This window comes from Gymnodraco acuticeps, unplaced genomic scaffold (assembly GCF_902827175.1).
Source record: "Gymnodraco acuticeps unplaced genomic scaffold, fGymAcu1.1, whole genome shotgun sequence".
Lineage (NCBI taxonomy): Eukaryota > Metazoa > Chordata > Actinopteri > Perciformes > Bathydraconidae > Gymnodraco > Gymnodraco acuticeps.
Genome location: NW_022990023.1, coordinates 4,662,006 through 4,684,710, shown reverse-complemented (window position 1 = coordinate 4,684,710; position 22,705 = coordinate 4,662,006). Strand labels below are relative to the sequence as shown.

At 40.0% G+C, this 22,705-nt stretch overlaps 1 protein-coding gene across 2 annotated transcripts; it reads right to left on the bottom strand.

The window, feature by feature from the left end:
- Positions 1-711: 711 nt before the first annotated feature.
- Positions 712-15,770, bottom strand: med24 (mediator complex subunit 24). Of its 2 annotated transcripts, XM_034214836.1 has the most exons (26): positions 15,642-15,770; positions 15,231-15,361; positions 15,045-15,127; positions 14,907-14,945; positions 14,752-14,825; positions 14,071-14,294; positions 13,719-13,830; positions 13,459-13,609; positions 12,683-12,796; positions 12,507-12,560; positions 12,339-12,421; positions 12,131-12,217; positions 11,842-11,941; positions 11,339-11,481; positions 11,117-11,157; positions 10,937-11,019; positions 10,530-10,708; positions 9,102-9,201; positions 8,560-8,735; positions 7,682-7,946; positions 6,912-7,093; positions 6,724-6,817; positions 6,031-6,130; positions 4,385-4,465; positions 3,516-3,664; positions 712-1,087 (listed from the first exon to the last, which is right to left on the bottom strand). In XM_034214836.1, exons 2-26 carry the CDS (start codon positions 15,358-15,360, stop codon positions 971-973), a joined length of 2,961 nt encoding a protein of 986 aa, XP_034070727.1. In that variant the 5' UTR covers position 15,361; positions 15,642-15,770; the 3' UTR covers positions 712-970. The 2 variants fall into 2 exon arrangements, with proteins under 2 accessions (XP_034070727.1, XP_034070728.1); XM_034214837.1 differs by lacking the exon at positions 15,642-15,770 and having other exon boundaries at positions 971-1,087; positions 11,117-11,154; positions 15,231-15,360.
- Positions 15,771-22,705: the final 6,935 nt, after the last annotated feature.

Genomic DNA, 22,705 nt, shown 5'->3' with positions numbered 1-22,705 from the left:
TGAGGAAGTGTTGCAACAGGCGGATGGCTGCCTGGTGACCATGAGCTCAGGAGGGTGGTGCAGACCTTTGTACGTAGTGTCATGTGGTCAAAGCCTCTGCCAACATGTGACCATCATCCACACCACCTCATGGTATTTTAATACCAAATCTGACAAACAAAATAAGATCTTAAAGGTCCCCTATTATACTGTTTTTCATCAATATATTACAGGTCTCAGATATATACAAAACATGTCTCTGAAGTGTTTGGCTCCAAACACCAAACAGATCATTGCAGCATTACCCATAATCCCCTCTGTTTCAGCCCTGTTTCCAAAGTGCTGATTCTCTGTCTGTTACTTTAGATGAAAATAAGGAGCCCCTCCCCACGCCCCTCTGAGAGACATTTGGTTACAAAGAACACAATGGTGCTCTAGGAGGAGATTCAGGTGATAAGGTGGGGGGGTACCTTGGTTGCTGATTGGCTAATGGTTACACAAGACAAAAAATCGTTATGACATCATAAAGTGGCCAAAATCTGATCAGCTCATTTTCAGACAGGTTTTTATAGAAATGGATCAGGACAAAAAGTGACCAAATATTTTTTCTTGAAACTTTCTGAATCTCTTTACACAGAGGGGACACATGTTGATGTAGAAGAGACATGAAAAAGTGGATTTTGCATATTAGGTGACCTTTAACGATGTAAAAAGGAGTATGGCAAGCAGAAAGACGATATTCAGTGTTTTTTTTAATTTTAAAATATATTTACATATTTCTTTAAGTGTGAAAAAGAACAGCAAGACAGGGGTTTACAGAAACATAAACAAGGTATTTTCCAACAAAAATCCCTCAAAATGGAGGATCCAGAGCTACTCGCATCAAAAGATGAAATATTAAATAGTCTTTTTTGTTTTTTTACCGTTGGTTGTACTTCACCTACAAGGCCAATGCTTTGATTTGGTACTGAGGTTCGTTTAAACCCACAGTTTACAGGGCAGAGATGGCTTTGGCAGCGACTCTCCTCCCCAGCGGCAGGGTCAGGTCGGTGATGGCCAGCACGACTCTAGGTTTGGCCAGAGCTTGCAGCTTCACCAGCTCCGAAACCTGGATGCACAGAAAGACATATACAGATTTGATCAAGCTATAGTGTGTCTGAAGTAAGATTTCACTGGCTCTAATGTTGCACAAGGCAAGTTTTGACCACCTAAAAATACACATTTTCCATCTTACTAAATGCGTAGCTTTATTTATCCATCTAGATCAGTGCTTCTCAAAGTGTGGTTCGCAGACATTGGTAACATTTCACATTTTAAATGAATAAATACATTTCAGTTTTCCGCACTCTCGCGGGAATATCTCCGCAATGGAGCGAGGTTAAGTTTAACTTTCGATTGCATGATATAGCCCAGCGCAACACCTTCATCACACATGTTGCCACATGTTTGTACCATTTTCAGGCGATTTGTAATCTGTTCTAGAAAAACTGTGTTTTTTGATATTTGTGGAGTTAGGTGGTCCGCGAGTGTTTTTTTATTGGTTAAGTGGTCCTTGGTATGAACAAGTTTGAGAAACACTGATCTAGATTCTGTAGAGTTTATCTAAAAGATCGCCAAGAACATCTCTACAGTAACAATGACACAGTAAAGAAGTTACTGGGAGTTATGGGATCTGCAATAAAGGAGCAGAACAAATTGAATACCTTCCCTTCTCATTATCCTCTTATCTTTTGGATATGCATCTTAAAATATGTCCATGATCTAGATGAGAGTAACACCTACATCACTTCCGGGCGAAAATTACAGCCCCGCCCACTCTTTTGGGAAAACAACGCTGTCATTTAAATGGCGGTCAATACAAATTCTGAAGTTTTTGCCAATCCGATCAGAAATGTAAGAACATTTTTGGATCTTCAAAGAGCCCGATTACGATGGCCAAACAATTACATTCAATCATTTGAAATCGACAATCGGGCTCGATATATGCTTAAATTAAAATCAGTAGGCAAGGCTGTAATTTTCGCCGGCTGTTACTCTCATGAGCGAGGTGGAAAATAATAGTTTTATCATGCCAACAAGCTGCTGTGTCGTTTATTGCACCTCAAACATTGAAACAAATCCAGAGTTCAGTGTTTCTGTACTTCCTCTAAGAAAAAAGGACAGTAACAGAAGAGCTCTGTGGCTTCAGGCTTGATCGCCATTCAAATGACAGCATTGGTTTCCCCCAAAAGTGGGCGGGGCCGTAAAGTGACGTAGATGTTACTCTCATCTATGGACATCGATCACCCAGTGCTATATTTAACCATATATCGAGTCCGATCTTCGATTTCCAATGATTTAATATAATTGTTTGCCTGTCTGGCCATCGTGATCGGGTTCTTTGAAGATCCAAAAATCCACTGTTTTCTTACATTACTGATCGGATTGGCAAAAACTTCAGAATTTGTATTGACCGCCGTTCAAATGACAGCTTTGTTTTCCCTCAAAAGTGGGCGGAGCCGTACTTTTTGCCCGGAAGTGACGCATGTGTTACTCTCATCTATACATTAACAGAGGTATGTAAAGCAACAATGGAGTACATTAACATAGTTATGGATATTCCAGCAAGTTTTCAAACAAAATGATTATAATATTTTGGTTAGGAATCCAAGCAACCTTTTCTGTTGTCAGTGTAACTGGGTGTCAGCTGATGATTAGACGTTTGTCAACTCTATAAATCTATATATAACTCTTTAACTGAGAAATCTATTCATTTACAGGCGAGGAGAAGAAGTTTTTTTTCCGTTAAGAATATCTCATCTACCCATTCCTCTATTGCGGGGGAGTGAGAACGTTTCATACTGTTAAGTGACATCAGCTGTCTCTTGCATAAAACAAAACTAGATGACATTCACATGGTGATAAGAGATACAAAAATGTATTTGAAAAACTCGTCAGCAATTTCTCTTTCTAGAAATCATGACCCGGTGACTCAAGATGATCCAAATACATTGTTGTAAGCAGTTTCAAGCAGGAACTCATTTATTTCTACCCACGCATACCAAAGAAAGAGCACCAGCCTCTTGTCCGTAAGTAAACACACGCTTTTTCTACTGCAGGGAAATATGGTTTGTGGTTGTTAGAAGGAAAATAGTTCCCACGTGAAACTGCTCACAACAAGACCTGTGGAATATCTTAAGTAACTGGTTATGATTTGGAAAGACAGGCACTCATCACCACAAGCCAAAGGTAATTTACAGTACAATAAACATCTCTACGGCCGACATCTCAACAGTCTGCAACTCACACTAAAACAGAAATGCAAATAAGAGAGGAGAGACAATATGTATATTGACATTAGCAGTGACGTGTCCGTTCGACTTGTTCCAAACACACACATTTATCAAATTCGGAGCATGGCCCTTGGAAACACACCTTTTATGAAGAAATACCAAACCCTTTCCAGTAATGTGTGATGTGACCTTCCCCTCCTTATCTCTATCTGTCTCCAGCTCCCACCGCGGTTTCTCTTCCCTCCCAGCTGGACGGTAACTCACCATTGTGAAGGGCATGAACTGCAGGATGCTCCCCCGGCTCCCCTGCTCCAGGCACTCAACACACTCCTCCATAAAACTCTGCACAAACTGGGTGTGAGGTCCGGCCATCTTGGAGCCCAGGATGGAGGAAATGAGGAGGAACAGGTTGGCTGAGGAGAAGAGAGAAGGTGGTTCGAATGATTGTCCTGTCTTTGTTAGCATTAGCATTAGAATGAGCATTGACTGTTCTTTCCTGACATCTTCAAGTCATCCTTAAAAACTCACCTGTTCACCATGGCCTTTGACCCCTAACCCATCACAGTCCCCCTGCTTCCACTCCTACTTATTTAATTTTGTACTTTATTATTTGCCCCTGTTCACCATGTAAAGCGGCCTTGGGTCCCTTTAAAAGGCTGGGTCCACACACAAACACACATTGCCACATAAACAAAAACCAACATAAAAAACCCAACAGATCATCTTATGTAATTAACATTTAAGTTATTTAGACAAAGATATCATCCTTTCAACCATCCTTAAAGGGCCCTATTATGCTATTTTTCAGGTTCATAGCAAATAGAAGCCCAAGTGTTAGTGAAGTCACTATGTTGGATTTTATCCTTTGCAGACCATTTACATGCACACAGACCAATAGAATATAATAATAGGGCTCCTTAAAGCCAAACACAAAAATAATAAAATGAGTTCGACATTCAAAGTTCAATTAAAATGTACAAAATACAGATATTTTTAAAGCAACATTTATGGAATGATTATTATGATGTTGAAAGTGATATAACTTGAACGTTGGCATGGGCATCCATTGTAAAAGGAGGGCATGTTGGGCTAATTATAAGCGTGTGGATGTTTAGCACAGAGAGAGTTCTCACCCAGGACTCTGTTGAGAGGGTCCCTCATGTTGACGGTGTGCAGCTGCGAGGCAGACAGCGAGCTGCTCATAGACCGGTCTCCTGTGAGGAAACACATGATGTGAGAAACAGCAGAAGAAATCCCTAGTTTTCTTTCCATTTGACTCTGTCACATCACATGGGGAAAAAACAAACGCAAAACAACAGAAAATCAACAGTGAAGTTGTGATTATCCACAAGTTTTCTGTCGGGAGTGACAAAATGTCTGGACTAGGGGTTGTGAAAGTCGAAAAGGATTCCCTCCAGGACTCTCTTTCACAATCTATCTATGTTTGTTCCTTAAATAACCTTCACATTTCAAAACCAAAAGTACAATATGCCAAAATCTTTTTAATTATCTTTAGAAGTAAACGTATCAAACTCTCCTTCATGGGAGGATCAGCCTTAAAATGACTCGATTTTTAGGTGAATCGATGATCTCATTAGACTTTGGATTAAAACAAACCACTACAACTCCCCCAGTTTTCAGACTTATTTATAAAAATAGCTCATGCATTCCTTCCTATGTCATGCAACACACCGATCCTTAACAACATTTTCAGAATTATTTTGATGTAGCTGTGACAAACACTGAAAAAGTGAAACTTCCATAAGCTGAATGATGATTACATCAGTCAGGCTGATAAGAGCAGTTTGGAGAAAGAGCTAAAGATTTGGAGATAAGAAGTCAACTATTACATAAATCACCAACAAGCTTTAAAAAAGTTGAATTTTAGTCATTTTTTAACAAAGAAAAGAAACTAAAAGGTGGGGTATGTAATTCATTTCAGAAACACTTTTTGTTATATTCCATGGAATGCTCTTAACATCCCGATAGCAATGAATGCATGAAATGCTTTGACAATAAATACATAAAAAAATGTCATCAGTGGAAGCCGTGGCGCTGTAAAAAGCACGACCAATCATCTGAGCTGGCTAAAGTAACTGGATGGCCTACCTGCCTGTCAGCCTTCCATCTGTGCACTAACTTATCTCATGCCCTCATTGGTCATGTGCGCGTTCGTGTGTGTTGGAGGAGGGGCTCTGTAAGGAAGTGGCAGATTTTTTCCGGTTGTGTATTTTCAAATTCTAGCTCACTCGAGCTGGTTTCTCCAAAATGACCTACCCCACCTTTAAGTCTGAGTTTTGAGCTTCTTGAATATGAATACTTTGTATTTTCCCTGCTCTCCTTTGACAGTTAACAGAATATGTTACAGCTGTGACCAAAAGAAGATATTTTATCATGGCATTTTTCATCACTACTGACATTTAAAAAGACCTGAAAACGTATTAAATAATTGCGAAACGAATAGAAAATAGTAATTAGTTTAAGCACAATTTGAAAGCACAATTCTTCTATTGTTCTCAAAAGCAATCTCCCTCCTGTATAGTACTGAATGATTCAAAGCAAAACACCCCACATTAAACTGCAGAGCTCAAGTTTGAACCTGCTGACGGTTAAAACAGATGCTTAATGACAGCCTGAGCTTATTTATGCTTTTCTGATTTAGCTAAAAGCACTCACAAGAAGCAACTCGCTGGTAACAGGTTCTTAAAAAGCCAAACGACTGAGAGGCCACCGGCTTCATAATTGAAGTGTATTAAAACCCAGACATTAATAGACTGACCTGGACTGGAAAGGGCAGCCGGCTCGTCCTCATTGCTGCTGAGCAGGCGCATAAGTTTAGAGGGCTGAGTGTCATCCAAGGGAAAGAGGCTGTTGTAGTCCTGCGGGCAATCAAATATAGTATCATGTCTTCATTAAACAAGGACCATGCATTGAAGTACATTCATCTCAAAAAGAGGTGTTTCATGCCAGATACAGCTATTAGCTCATATCTGTAGTACGCAGTTAGACTACATTGTTTAAGACACATATTTAAACAATGAGGGATAAGATAATAGTAATTGCACATTTCAACATCTCTGTTTCTCACGCTGAAGATTAGTATCAGAATCAGGATACCTTTATTAGTCCCGCAGAGGGGAAATGTACATTGTTACGGCAGAAAAGAGCCAAAGACAGCTTAATGTTACGTAGAAGCATGCATACAAAAATATTAAAGAGAACAAGAAATTATAATAAAAATAAAAAACACATCATGTAACAGTTCTGAGGATTTAGCAGCCAGGTATATATTGTAGTCATTAACGGCATATATATATATATAGCACATAATTGGTATTTAACAACAAGGAGTGTTATAGTCTGTGTTGTTGTGTGTGTGTGGGGGTCTACCAGGGGCCGTGGTGGTTATATATATATATCTATATTACGCAGGTCTTATGGTTGATACATGATTTTGTGTGTCTGTTTGTACCTCGATATCTTCTCGCTGCCTTTTGCGTTGGCGCGCTGAGAACGAGCCTTTGTGGTGAGAGGAGAAAGAGCTGAGTGCGCACCACACAGACAACCTGAGGAGGATTCAAGAGATTCAAGTTAACACCAGATCCCAAATCGCCATAAAACACACTTCTCCATCACATCTAAGTGTTAGGTTTCTCTTACTTGGCCAGTGCTTTCCCCGGGGGGTCTGCCAGGCTGGCCCAGTGGGCGGAGTCAGTGAGCAGGTCAGGCAGGATGGTGCCCAGCAGGGTGAGCGTGATCTGCTGGGTGTCCAGGCAGAAGATGCTGTAGAGCAGCTCCACCACCCGGTCAGCCCACTCCTGACGAGTCTCCTTCAGCAGCTCCTGAAGTACAACACAGAGATCCGATTACACACATTAAGTTATCTGGTTAATATATAGTCAAGTTCTCTTTGCAAGGACCTATGACAGCACAAGATTGCCTTCTAAATCATCCTAAAAAAAAGGTATCATGAAGAGTTTATGATTACTAATAGTGTCATTAAGGAACATTTTCAATGGGTGGATTCATCTAAGGAAGTAAGCAAAAGGAAATGACATCTTATTAAACATTTCAGATGTGTGTATCTCACACTGCACTGTCACTTTTATTCATGTACCTTTGTTATTCATGTTTTATCAGCTTTGCTTTTAAATGAGTGTTTTTAAATGCCATTTTACAATAGGTTTCTTAATGATCTTAATGTCTGTCATTTTTGTAAAGCACTTTGAATTGCCTTGTGTTGAAAGGTGCTATATAAATAAACTTGACTTATTTGAGAATAAATGAATAATTACATATATGCCAAACATTTGATAGAAACTTAGACAATACAGACATTGGATTCAAACGACACTACAAATAAAAAACATTTGAAACATGATTAAAAACCACTTCCTAACTATCATCAAGATACTTTATTTTCCTCTTACCTTGACCAAGTTGTTGGTGAACCAGAAGACCCCTCCCATGTTGAGTAGGCTCTCAAACAGATGCAGGGCGCGGCTGTCCACCCAGCCTTTGCGCAGCACCGTCTGGAACTGCTTGCTGAGGGCCATGTGGATCGGGTCTTTGGCCGGCAGCAGGTTGCGGTAGGGGATCGGCTCCTGGCCCTCCATGGGGGGGCGCAGGGTGGCGGCCGTCTGTTGGAAGACGTCGGCACACATGTGCTCCATGATGGAACTCATAATGATCACGCTGGGGAGAGAGAGGACACCAGTGTTAATCTGTGAAGTAATGGTCTGGAGATCTGGATAAGCTATAAGGATTTACTGAATGTCTGTCTTTCTGACATTTTAAGCCTTAATCAATGTCTGTTGTCTTATTTAAGGTCGTCATCAACCCTAAATATAAAATAAACCCTTAATATAATAAAATGTTTTTTTTGTTCAATCTACTCTAATGAATTTAACCAGTCAGTGTGTGACTCCTTTGTGTGCAAAAAGTGGGAGAACTGCAGTGGTAGTATCGACAAACATGGATTAAAGTTGAATATTTTGTAAATTTGGGTTTTAGAAATAATTACATATATCTTTTGTTCCATAAACATTGATTTAATATCTTACAAAGCTCTGATGATAATGGACATCTTTGGATCATACGGATGGGACCAATCCTACACAGCAGGCACAGAAATCTAATTCTACAAATATTAAAATACTAATAATTTTGGTGTAGCCTATTTTGTATTTGCAACTGTGCGAATACCAGTTTTAAACAGAATGCAGCTTTATAACTTAAAGCTAGTCAGTACAGCCCAGTAATGTGCGGTGGTGGTGAAGTTTAAGTGTGTGTTTCACGTTGTTTGTACCGTTCATTATAAAACTGCAGAGTGTTTTCCGCATACAGCGGTGTCACGAGCTGCCGGATCATCGTCTGGGGCTTCTCCCTCTCGTCCCTCCCCAGCATCCTGACGTGGGCCACCAGCCAGGCCACCGCACAGATCGCCATGCTGCAAACCTTCCCCTTGATGTTGTCAGTGATTTTCTACACTTACAAACAGAGGACAGCAGCAAGGAAAGAGGAAGGATGCGGTTAGAGAAATGCAGGGTCAAAGGGAACAGGCTTCTGACTAAAACGGCATCCTTCTACATTGCATGATAGAAAAACTTGAATGGAATAGTAAAGAAAAAAAAAGGGAAGTATCGTCATCTACAGGACGTCACTGCTGTTGCAAGTTCTAACAAAATGTTACTCATCAGTTTCCAATGAATATATCATAAAAACCTTGAGTAATGAATTGAACTGCAACATTAGATATTGATATGTGGAAATGACCTGTACTGAGCACTGAGTGAGAAACGCCCACGTCTATTTATAACAAGACAACATAAAGATTGAAGTTGAACAGACCTGCACTGCCTCCACGGAGAGAACTCCATTCTCCCACGCATTCAGAACTTCCAGGATAGCTGCTGGAGTGCTGAGGCAGATTTCATGCCATTTCACCTGACTGTCACAACACACAAACGTCAAAGGAAGTTCCATATGCAGAGCATTGTTTCCTTAAAAACAACTTCAAGGAATATGAAAGTAATACGAAGAAACACCAACGTACCGTGCAAGTCACTAGCGCGCATGATTTTTCAGAATAAACTTTGATAGTTTCAATGATTCAATTATCAGTGCACAATTAATGTAAAACTTCAAACCTAAATGTATCAAAAGCATCACTGAGGTCTGAAATAAAACCAGAAATATAATGTGTCACTATTGTGTAAGTCATGTGCTCCTCTATTTCTATCACCGTCATTAAGGATGCATGGTAATGCCTGTCTGTTGCATAAAGGTTACATCAGAAGCTCCTACAACTGTGACATACAGAAAAAAGGCAAACAGTGCTACCATTAGAAGTGAGATTTATGTTTATGGTTCAACTATTTATTTTAACCCATAAGGACCCACCGTGACACAGGTGTCACATGAACTTTAAATGTTCTGGAAAGTTCCTTATACAGCTTAAGCCTTTATTGTATCTCATGAAGTCCCTAAGTGACACACACTGAACAGTCTGGTGGGTCATGGGCCAGGTCATGTGATTTTGTGTTCCCATAACATGTCCAAGATGTCCAAACCATTTAAGAATTGAAATGCTTACATAACATGTCCTTCATTACATTTAACCTGTTGTGGAAACATTTCTTGATTAAATTGATATGAAACAAATGAGATAAATATCGCTGTGACACTGGTGTCACATCGGGACTTTAACCCTAAACTTTCACAGTAAACCCGGAGTGACATATATGCACAATTAGAAATATGATTATGATCTACTCAGTTAATTTAGCTGATTCAATTATATTGAGTTAATATATTCTTTATTCTTAAATTCAAAGAATGTTCAAACTAATTTAAACCAAAAAAATCATCCTCATTAATGAAGTTAAAAATAAGAGTTATTTTACCATTAAAGCCCAATGTGACATAAATGTCAAATTTCAGATATTTGAAACTAGGGGGGGGGGTTTCTTGTCAGAAATGTGTTCTAGGTGGTCTATTTAGTCTAAATTATGTTCCCCTTCATTTCCCCAAAAGTAGAAATGGGTCCGGGTTGTTATTTAAATAAGTCTCTTTTCGTTGATGAAAATGAAAATATGGCTGCCATTTGTCGTCATATTGTAACTAACAGTGTAAGATGTTCTTCAGAGGTCCCTCAAAAATGAATCCCCACGTAACCCAGAAAGATTTGTAGTATGAAAATAGTCATTAATGAGATAAAGTATGTGAATTGACAGACAGTAAAGCAGATAAAGCATTCACAGGGTTAACATCTCTTACACTAGTTTCATCTCTGAGGAGTTGTTCAGCAGGGTGACCAGACTCTCCACTTTGCCGGGCTCGGGTCTGAAGCAGGGGTGGTCTGGGTTCAGGGTCTTTCCCTCTTCAGGCATACACGTCTGCAGCCACGTTTCAAAGAAGGGGGTCTCGCCTGAAGGGCTGGGGTCTGACAGGATCACCTGAAACAAGATGCATAGGACAACCATGAGCCGTTTGAATTGAGGCCTAACCGTTCAAAGAGGACAGACGTCATGGTTCAGATTAATCTATACAACTCAGTTCAGTGATGCTGCACAGCCCTCTCTGGACATCTTGTGGTTAAACACTGAAAGGGCAGGCTGATTGTCTGTAAAGAGGTACACAAAATACTTCTTCTGACAAGCTTGAATTGCTATTATTTAACTAACCTCAGAACCGTATGTCTGCACCACATGGCAGAGCATGAGGAAGGAGATGTCGAAGAGCAGGGCCCGCACTGACGCCGATTTGGCTGAAGGAGGGAAAACTCCTCAATGTTAGTGTGTCATTTAATAAGAAATATCTCAGAATTTCCCAAATTGGAACACGTCAATCTTTTTTAAACTCACATCCTTCGCCGCTGATGTGCTTGGGAAACTCATTAAGCCTACAACAAAGAGGAAAAAAAAAAAGAACACACATTATGAAACATCTCGTTTAAAACCCACTTCTTACGTCAACTTGCGTATCCACCCTTTCATGAAGTTATGAATTATTATCCTGGTCACATTTGTTTGAGTCATGATTCCGTTGACTAAAAGGGGGATTTTGTCTGTTTCGCTTATACTCACTTAATGAACTTCCGGGCGAAGGATTTGAGTTTCCCAGTGGCTGCTGCTGCTGCCAGGAGCAGATCTAGGCTCTTTCCAGACAACATGTGACCCAAGACCCCCAGAAGACCCTCAGGCGACTTAGAGTGGTCTGCATCTACTGTCTGAGGAATGAAAAGGAATACATTATGTCAATTTGTTATTTTTAACAATCAGAATCAGGTTAATTGCCAAGTAGGTTTACACATGCTTTGGTGTATACATTAACACAGTAAGAGGAATTTAGTTGGGAATTAGTAAAATAAATTAGCAGTTAAACATTTTTAAAACTATTGTTAAAATAAATATAAATACACAAAAAATGTATCTGAAAAATTACTTTAAAAAAAAGTATACGTGATTAATTTCAAAGGGTGCAATTTAATTATGTGATTTTTGAAAGCCACTTGTATACATCGACACATTTTTATCAGCACGCAACTCATTTTATACAATACAGTTTAGATCACATTATGGTGCTCTACCTTGAGAATATTGGTGACAGTGGGCTCAGCTCGCAGGATGAGACCGGGGTTGGGCTGGATGTTAGCATTTTCTGCCGTTTTTAACCTCGGGGAAAACTCCCTGCCCACGGCCCTGAATCAAATGTGCAAGGGGGGATGGAAAGAAAGGGAGGAGTGGAGGAGAGACAGAGACAGGATGGAGGGGATGGGGGATAGGGTGGATTGTGTGAATATGGTGAACAACACTGCCTCTGAGAGAGAACACTTTTATTTCTAGACACCATGTTCATCATGAGATGGGACCTCGTACCGTTTTGACGTGAGGCAGGTTGTGTTTGAATCCGACAGCAGACCGAGCTTGTTGCACTCCTGCAGCAGCATGCCGAGGCAGTCGCAACTATGGGAAGAAGCACGGGGAAAGTGATAAGCATCATGGTGCTGGCTTACCAGGCATTAAGCTGGCTTTCTTATCTAAAATGTCTTTTAAAATCAGATTTCTGAGATTTTAGGGTACTTACTTGCATCTCTGATCAGCTTTGTCCAGTAATGGTGTGAGCTGGAGTAAATACTGAAACGCTATATTCACGTCATCCATGAAGTCCTGGAAGATACATGAATATGTTTTTAAAAAAGTGATCAGTGATTTGCTTTTTTAAAACATGACATGAGGGAAATTATTCTTTTACCTGTCCTTTGTCACTCGGAGGATACTTCTTTAGTCGGAGCAGAACTTGTGGGATCTAGTAAAAAGAAAAAAGAAAGTATTCTCATTAAGGTGCATGTCGACAGGTTCACCAACACTTGTGTAACTTGCTCATAACTGCTTTTTACCTGATCTCACTCTATATACAGTGTAGATTACCTTGAGGAATGTGAAAGCAGTCCATTTGAGCTCCTCTGTGCCCTCTGGTGACTCGATGAGGCCGGTGAAGCACGCCTTCCAGATCTCCAGGACAAAAAGGGGAGTAGGGACTCGCTGTGGAGGACAGATCATTTGAGAAGACTTTTAATAAAAGAAAAGCGCACATCTTCCGGCGCAGACTGAAAACTCATCTCTTTCGACTCCACTTTGAGCGATATAATTACTCACAAAGCACTTATATACTAATAAAGGAATGGCTTACCTAAAGCCAGTTGAGTAGCACTTGAAATGTTTTGGCTCTATGAAGCCTGATGTACTTATGTGATTCTGTTTTCTTCAAGGTTGTATCTTCTTGGTCGAATGCACTTATTGTAAATCGCTTTGGATAAAAGCGTCAGCTAAATGCAATGTAAAAAAGAAAATACACGAATAATGACATACCACATTATATCTAGCTCGTGTATTAGGGAACTTTCAGCTAAATAAAAAGTGTGTCTCTTCCAAGTTACGGCAAGGGCTCGATTTTCTTTGAATTATGCCTGAATTCTTGCAAGAAGAAAACAGCAACATTTCCAGGCAAAGGCAAAAATAAACGCTTATTTCAAAGTACTTACTTACTCTCTTCCCTTTTAAAATTCCTGACACTGGGAAGTGTTTACTGGAATGATTCTAAATGAATTTCCAAGAATGAAGAGATTTCCTTTCCCCTTTATTGTAATCCACTAAGTATTTTAAGAAAGGGTTAACATTACATTTGAATGCTATTACATGTTTACCTGCATTCTCTTGATCATCATCAGCTGCTCCACCAGCGGCTGTGTCTCCCCCGTCAGATTCATGGTCCCTTCCAGCATGATGAAGGCGTGGACCGATGGGAAGGAGGGATGAAACGTAGGCTCACTCTGCTCAGACAGCATCATGGGAATTCTGAGGACAGAGAGAAGAGTTATTTGTCAAGGTACAGGCTGAGTAGCATCAAAACAGAGTTCAATAGAAATGTGTGCTTAAAATGTAGGAATAAAGTGGAAATATTTACCCTTTTACTAGTGACAAGCTTTCCTCTAATTTATTCCTCAGTGTCTGGTTAGTTACACTGCTGAGGCCCTCCGTTACTCTCAGCACTGATTGCTCCACGTTGCTCCAGGAACCTGGGGACAAATATATATTAGATTCCCAACTCATAACAATAAGATTGGACTAAAACAGATTGTTTTTAAAGGATTAAATCTGAGGACATCTTACACAAATATATCAACCTTAATGTTTCCAGACAATCACTGGTAACCAAAGGTCTTAGCTAAGAGTAATCTATCTCTTAGGGACAACTATATGTAGTTTCATCATTTGCATTTTGCTCAGTTCTATGCACACACACACAATCGTCTCACCTTGATCCTCCAGCCGAGCAATGTGAACCAGTGCTCTGTTCTTGGAGCTGTTCATCAGGGTGTGCAGCCTCTCCTGGCAGGCTCTCAGACTGGCCTCTGTGCTGGCTGATGGACCCAGTTCTCTCAGCTTCTCACAGTACCAGGCACAGCCCTGCAGCAGCCACACCACCACGCCCAGCAGAGCCCGACACAGCCCAATGCATTCCTCTGCTTTGCCGTGACAGCTTTACAGTCGAGAGATGAGATTGAATCAGAGTTATTTTAAATGAGAAGACTTTTCAAAACTGTACTATTGCTTTTAAAAAGCAAACATGTAGGCACACAGTAAAAATGTAAACATAAGGCTTAAATAAAACATATTGCAAGCTCAAGCTTCCTGGGCTGCTCACTATGAGTTATTATATATAAGTACAATTTAATAAAAAGGTTAACTTGTGAAACAATAACTTCATTTCACATTCAGTCGTTTTCTGAATGCGTTGTGGCAAGTTATCTGACATACTTTTGAAAAATAGAAACAACAAATGTCTACGCAAGATATAAATAAACGTAATCTAATCATGTTTACATAAAAAAAACATAATTCTTTCATTAAAAAAAACCAAACCTATTTATTATTAAGGATGGGAGATCTTAAATAATGGTAGAGATAGACACAGTGCCATGGATAATTTCACATACCTGAGACGATGGCAGAACATGTCCATTATCTCCAACAGGGATTTGACACACAGCTCCCGAGAAAAGTCATCAAACTATCAAAACAAAGACATATTAATGAAAACCTTTCATATATAGTCAAATGAACGCTGTCATTTTCATCTAGTATAAATTACCTTGCTAAGGGCTGTAAGCACACTGGAATAAGACACCATCTAAGTAGAGAGAAGGTATGTTAACAATTTGACGATTAACATACACGGTTTTGCACACAGCTCAGTTACACCATAAGAAAAACACTGCTTTTTGCTCACCTGGGAACTGATGGCATATTTAAGGTAAGACAAAATAAGGGGGTTGGGAGATGGACCAATCATCGCCTGCTCCATCAGGGCCTCTGCAACACACAAACAGCATGTAACGCCACTATATAACTCACAAAAAGTAACCGGTGTAAAGCTAAATAATTAGCATTAGGGCTAGGGAATCTCTCCTCTTACCTGCAAGGTTTAGGTAGTCCCATGTTGCTCCCTTTGGAAAGTTTTTCTTGATGTTTATGGCCCACTGGTAGTCACTCCATCGCTCCTTCCATGCCTGCAGAATGGCTTGCTTCAGATTGACCACTTTCATCCTGGTATAAACGAGCAAACAATTGTAAAATTACTCAACATTTTGAATACGAGTGCCATTAAAGCTATTTGGCTTCAAACCTCTGTTTGCCATACCACTCAGTGTAGCTTACTTTAGCTTCGTTATTCATATATTGGCTAAGTGACGTTAGCTGTTAGCTGTCGATGCCATTCATTGACTAATACATTTAGAGAAAGTTGTTTTGCTGGGTGCAAAAATCCACGTATGCCACGGTTAATGAGACCAAACTAAGTCAAATTATTTATAAATGTGATGCTTACCTGACTTTTTTAGTTGTTCAAAACATAAAATGTATTTGTTTTTCTGTAGCTCCTCCGCTTCACAATACAAAGAACGCCATATTTGCTGTAAAAGACATGAGCGTTCATTGGTTGATCTTTGGACGTTCAAGTGTTCTTTGCGCTGATTGGTTGGAGAGCGCTCAACGCTCAACGGCAGCAGAGTAGTGATTTAACAATTTCACAAGAGGTCGCACTTTACAAAGTTAGGAGTTAAAGCCCTGTACAAAGTCAGAGGTACTAAAGTTAAGGAAAAGTTTATCATGCACTGACTGAACCCTAACCAAATTGAAAATAATTACGTATTTGCTAGGCCTGGCACGTGTCTAGCTCTCAATTGTGTAACCCAACTGTAATTTAGCTAACTAGCATTTGCATTTAAGCTAGGTAAACACAGCTATTTAGCTAGCTGACTTCAGGCAAGACAAGAAGTATATTTTACTGTCAGTTAAGTTGAATTACGTGAGCTTTTTCATATTGCAAATTACTCCTTTTTGAACAAGTATCTATTCAATGGCGTACAGTGAAACGCTTTGTTGTCTTATATAACCACCCTTTCATTCATTTGTGTGGTTAACTGAAGTGTTATCTGTTTTCTATGTCAGTTCACTGCCTTTCAACAGGTTATTTTGTTTGTTAGGTCACACCTTTAGAGATGGAAAGAAAAGCAAAACATTTATAGAAAACATTCAAGACCTTAGACATAAGAGACAGCAGATACATATTTTAATGTGTGAGGCCAAGTCCAATTCAACGTTTTTGAATATTGGTGCTATTATTGAGAGATTAAAAACACACATAACTGTAGAAACTACACAAGCCACGTGTTATTGAAAATAAAGTATTTTTAATGTGAATGCATCTACCCAAACACAGCCTGCAGAGCTTTTCTAAGTCTCTCCTTTCCACTTTTGCAGTCATCATGTTAAAAGGGATACTGTTCTCCATATCAAACCTCCCCAACTACTTCTGTGAGATAAAGGTCCTGTATTGAGTCTGCGGCAACAAAGACCCTCATTCTGCCTGACACTGGAGACGTCGTCCTGGCTAGAGCGAGGTCTGTGTCCTGGGACTGAGCGATGCCAGCCAACAAGAGAGGATCCATGCAGCCTGGCATAAGGTAGGCTGGGGATGGAGGGTGTGAGGTGTGCGTGTGTATGTGTATGTGAAGTTGTATTTGGGGAGAAGTATCTTTTCCCTGTTGCCTTCCATTGAGAACTGCATTAGACAAGGGTGCTGACAGATTTGACTCTACCCCTGGGGAGACCAGAGAGACTTTTAGTCGCAGCTCTGTGTCTGTTCTCATGACTTCACTGCTGAGAGAAACTCAGTTTTGCTGACTTCTATTTTTCTTCTCAGTTAGTGCATGGTTTGCTTAAGTTTGAAACTATTGGTTGTAGCTTAAACCAAATAAATGGGGTTCACTAGAGTTTAGTTTGTGGTACTCAAAGCCCTTCTAAACCTCCTTAGAGTGAATACTTTCATCTGTTGATGCAGTTTACAACCTGCTACGTTGATTTATAGAAGTATTATATTGGATTAGATGTTCCTCAATATCTCAAATGTAATTTTATAGGTGCTTTGCGTGCCACAGAATAACTCTTAGCTCCAATAACTTCACATTCTATATGTTTGAACCTCAGCACTATAACACTCACACTATGTGGATTGTATTTATTGCGTTTATATGAAATATATCCACCAGGGGAAATTGATAGCGTGCTTATTAAAATCTTATTAAAAAATATTTACATGGCAAAAGAAGATAATCATTATGAAATAACAGAAGTAAATAATATTTCATGGCGTGTGCCTCTATACGCTGTTGTAGAAGTGTACACACATTACAGTAGGCCTATTCTACTCTTTCAATCTTGCTCTTTCCTTCTCTCTTCCTCGAAAACACGCTGAGGGGCCTCTGGGCAAACACAGGTAATTACCAATGGTGGGGAGCCAGGAAATGATAGAGCCTGTGTTTCCCCTCAGGTTGTCCATTCATGTTGCTTCATGAATTAGGATATATGAGGCACCTACTGTAACAGAGAAGACAAGGTACATCATGTGTTGCCATGTTAATGCTTTTTTATGTAAGTGCTCTAAATTGTACTGTCAAGCGAGGACGTTGTCATACTGTACGTTACAAGTGTGACTTACATAATGGCTGTTTTCCAAATTACATCATTTTTCTCTTTACTTTCAGTAGACCTAAGTAGAACAAAGTACTGAACCTGGCTTTGCAAAGTATGTCTGTTGCATTCAGTGTATATACAGTTGGGACATGCTATGTCATAGTATTGCACCTTCAAGTTTGATCCTCTTGCTCATACATCTTCTGCACAAAAGGATTGTGGGTCATAATAGCCAGAAAAGCATGCAGGCTAGCATAATGTAAAATGCATCCGAATGCAGTAAGTCATCTGGGTGTTTTTTTCAGTGTGTTAGGTTGTACTAAATCTTTTTTGGCATACAAAATAAAATGGTATTATGGGTATTGGAATGCACAGATTCTGTCACTTTTTCACCCACACAGGTGTTTTCAATTGTTTGCCTAATTAGATCCCTTCCCAGGACAGTGTTAGCAAGTTCAGCTGTGCTTGATTGACATCTTTCTCACTTCCCTGTGACATCATGTGTACAGAGGTCTAATTAGTCAAGTGAAAACACCTGTGTGGACGTGCTTGACAGCTTATATGTAGTATTTTTGTTAGATAGCCTGGGTGGGTGCTAGTTATTTGGCTAACATTGTCGTCTGCACCTCTGATGTGTCGTTTGAGCACTGTCATTATTTACTGTGCTTTTCCTTCTTTGTCATCTCATATGTCTTCTATAAAAAAGGCGGATGTGCTGAACTTAATGATTGATAGGAGGATGTCAGCAACCTGTGTTTAAAAGCACTGGGTGTTTCTCAATCGCGAGGATGCTGGCTTGGTAGTCGCGTACTTCCAAGTCACTTCCTTCAGAAACGAAGCAAGTATACTTCCAAGCCACGGCTTCGGAAAACGAAGAATAATGGAACAGGCTAACAAGTGTGCCACTCTCACTAACGGTTTCATTTCAACATAAACTGTACCGAAAATAAATACCTCACGATGTCTATCTAATTATGAACTTGCTTTACTTTCACGGAACACATTTTTGGTGATAACAAACAAATGTAACAAAGTAACATATTTACCAACACATTTTCTACGCCACTACATAGTGTATGTAGTAGCGGCGTAGAAAATGTGTTGGTAAATATGTTACTTTGTTACAGGTCTCAGGTCGACTATTTTCATTTCCTCGCTCCTCGCTCCTCGGTCTCACCGGAAGTTGATTTGTCTGCGCCATCTTGAGTACCGTCCCATGGCTCTTATTTCTGCCGGAGGACCGAGGATCGAGGATCGAGGAGCGATAATGGAGGAGCGATAACCGAGGAACCACCAGACCATCCTCCGATGAAATCCTCAGACACTCGCCCCGCCCCCTTACTGTGTATCGCTCACTGATTGGACGATGCAGCGCATGCACCGATCTGATGCTTCTTGACATGAGAGCAGTTTCCCAGCGGAGTGAAGAAAAGACATGAAACTCACGAGAGTCACTCCTCAGTTTATACTGTGTTTTGTTTCAATTCATGTATCATTTAGTTACAAATATGTGATATATCTGAACAACAAAGTGGTCAAAAATCATTTTATTCATTTATTGGAAACATTTTCATGATCGCTTTTTTCGTTTTACATTTTCATTTATCGTCATTTCCATTCAGTCAGTCATTAAGTGCTATTTAAATTGTGAATTTGCTACATATCCACACAAACAAACAAAGTGTGCAATCCCATGAATGTTAATCTAACTGGGTTTTGATAGATAAGATATCTCTTTTTCTTCTCTCAATTATTTTATTTCTATTGTGCACTTTAATCAATATTAATCAAACTATTGTTCGTTTATACATTTTAAGAATGGCGTTTATCTTTTTTGAGAATGAGTTCTTATTTTATTTTTATTTATTGGGGTCTACAACAGACGATACAAATGTTTGTGTCAGTAAATGTGTGGCGGGGGTGTTTGTGAAAATAACGGGGACAGAGCTGGTGTCAGACGAACAGCTGTGCGGCGTCATCACAAACGGACGTCGCTTCACGTGATGCTCCGGAGGAAAGGACGTCCCATTGCTCTTAAAACTCATTTCCCTGCCTCTCGTGGTTTCCTTGCATCCCTCCATGCTTCCCTGGTGGGAGGGACTAAACGCAGGGAAACGACGCAAGTGAGGGAAGCAAGGATTTCATTTAACCGACTTAAGACGGGGCCATAGGCTACTTACATTGAAATGTGTGCTGCGTCGGTTCAGCCATTCTCCGCAAGGGTTTTTTAAATTGGTCCATGCGCAAAGCATTGTGGGGATTTTAAGGACGCAAAGTCTACCCATGTGTAGCCTCGAAATTTCCCCCAAACCAAGGACGCGGCCTCGGTGGAATTCCAAGTATGCTGGAGATTGGAACAGTCCTTCGGCGGCACTCGATGACGTAGCATCCTTGAAATATTGGCTTGGAAGCCAGAATCCTCGAGATTGAGAAACGGCCACAGTGTCCATTTGAAGTCTTTTGGTGTGTACTTGCACCCTTGACAGATAATGGACAACACCAGTTGGCTCTTGGTTATTGCACAAGATGACAAGCGTGGGTACTAGAACGAGGCTGTTGTGTCCATGGCCGTACCCACCATTGAGGGCACCAAGGTCCGGACCTCGGTAATTCTTTCGAGGTGTATATAATAAAACTTGTCAAATATCTGCACATAATTAACAGGGTTCTTTGTAGTACTTCCATTTACTGGCGGTGGGGGCGCTGCACAACTGAGTAGCCTACATTAAAGCAAACAGAAGAAGACAACATCAATTTATCAACAAACAGCCGCACTCCAGACTTGTACCCATGGATGTATAATAAGGGAAGGTGAAATAAATACTTTACATTAAGTTATTTTCGTGTTGTGTAAATAATGATGTAATGCTTTTTGAAAGGCAAAGAATAATAAAAAAAATAATATATGTATATATTCTGAGCCCAGAGTCAAATGCTTTTGTGTGCACAAACTACAGGTGAACAGCAAACACCAGTGTGATTTTGGTGACAGTACGACTATCTAGGACAAAGTTATAGTGGTGGTGCCAAATCCGGCAGTACCAACGCCTGGTCTGCGACATGTGGAAGCCCCTCTTTAGTTTTTCACCTGCTGAGTAAAATGCTTTTATGTGCACACAAGTTTTTAGGGGGGCCTGCCCCGAGCTCCCCTAGCATGTTTTGGACCTCTGTATTTACAAAATCCTGGGTACGGGCCTGGTTGTGTCTCTTCCATTTTGGCAACAACTAAAAAAAGATGTCTAAGACACTGGATACATTCCCATCACACTTGTGAAGTGTTTAGAAAAACACGTAGTTTGTATATCTTAATTCTATTAATATCCCTTTATGTGTAACATTATTGTTCTTCTAAAGTACAACTATGTTTAACTCACGTGATGCATTCGTTTAAGATTACATCAATGCTCATACTTGACACTTTCGCACTCGTCTTGACTTATTTCAAAACCTTCTATAGTAATACACAAATATATTATGCATATTAAAATGGAGTTCACCTGATTACTTTGACTATGTCGTAATGACCTATAAAATACATTTTAATTTGCACTAACAGTGTGTCAGAAAGAGTGCCATTATATTTGTACTATGTTGCCCTTCTGTAACACGATGGGCTTAATTGCTTTGTAGAAGCTAACATCATCTAAGCAGAAAAAATGCGTAGTTAGATAACATAGACCTCAGAGCTCCATCTTAAGTGATACTATCACAGGGAATACTTTTACTGGTGAAAGTGTTAGCCACAGAGCCACATGCGGCTTGACACTGAAGAGCTTTATATAGCCCCTTCAACACGATTTCCTCTCATTTTACTGTCATCAAGAGTCCAGGCTACAGGGATTTCTTCAGCGTTAATTATAACTGGTCTATATGGGCTGGCTGGCTGGCTGGCAAGAGCCTAGTTAGGAACATTTATTGAATCCTTTTGCATTCTTTTACTGGCTTCAGAAGTCTTCTTTCTTCTGATCTTTATCACTTTTATTTTCAATAATGTGAGAACATGTGTGAATCCAGGCCTCAGCTGGCTTAGTTAACTGTTCCCAGGGAGTCACAGGGGGGTAATTCCCGACGGATCCTGGGTGTGAACTTGCTGTAGCGTAATTTCAACAAAATATCATGACGACATATGAGGAGTTCACCTGATGGTCCGTCGATCCATTGGCAAAATCAAGCAACGAATAGCACCTAAAACAGCTTTACATCTACAGCCCTGTGGTTCATCTGTGGTTTCACTTGTTGAGAAATAATTAGGTGTCTGAAGTCAGACTCTACATATCCTAATAGGCTACCTATCCTATCTCAATGGCATGTCTTTGCGATCCCATAGAAACCATCCTATTTACAGGGCAGTTTTCAAGACATGCCCTTAATTACCTAGGACTTATTCGCGTCTTATACTATGACATTTCTACAGTTTGACCTAGACAGCATTCGGAGACAATTAAATTCATTTATTTGTCCACCACTAATCCTTAAATCTTCACCCTTACTTTATTTCTGTCACACCAAGCCACATAACGCCTAACAAACACTGCCCAGGCCTTCTTAGATAATCAAACTTGAACAATCTTCCAGCATGGCCTCTGTGATCCCAGTGTGCTGAGATACCAGTGGCCAGCATGTTAATCCATCTGTCGCTCACTGTGGGTGATTTAATCACCCCAACCTAAATTATTTAGAAAGAACTGATGGCCACGGGTCTCGTGCAAAGAGATTATTTATCACCAGTCAGCCTTTGTTCTGTGGTGCTGCTAATGACACCATTGTAGTAGCTAGCTCAGGTACTCTGTTGCAGAAATGCCACACATTTGATCATAGATAATTCGTATAAAAGTACATTTAATCTATTCTACATGTTTCATTCAAAAGTATTTTAAGGATATTTTCTATGTTTAAATCTAATAACATGTTATACTT

What these genes read in the sequence shown, in the direction of transcription:
- med24 (XM_034214836.1), bottom strand. Translation starts at nt 15,360, where the DNA reads ATGAAAGTGGTCAATCTGAAGCAAGCCATTCTGCAGGCATGGAAGGAG. An exon ending in GGACTACCTAAACCTTGCAG is followed by an intron (nt 15,128 to 15,230) that starts GTAAGAGGAGAG and finishes TGTGTGTTGCAG; the next exon opens with AGGCCCTGATGGAGCAGGCG. An exon ending in CTGCTTTCACATTCCTCAAG is followed by an intron (nt 12,561 to 12,682) that starts GTAATCTACACT and finishes TCTTTTTACTAG; the next exon opens with ATCCCACAAGTTCTGCTCCG.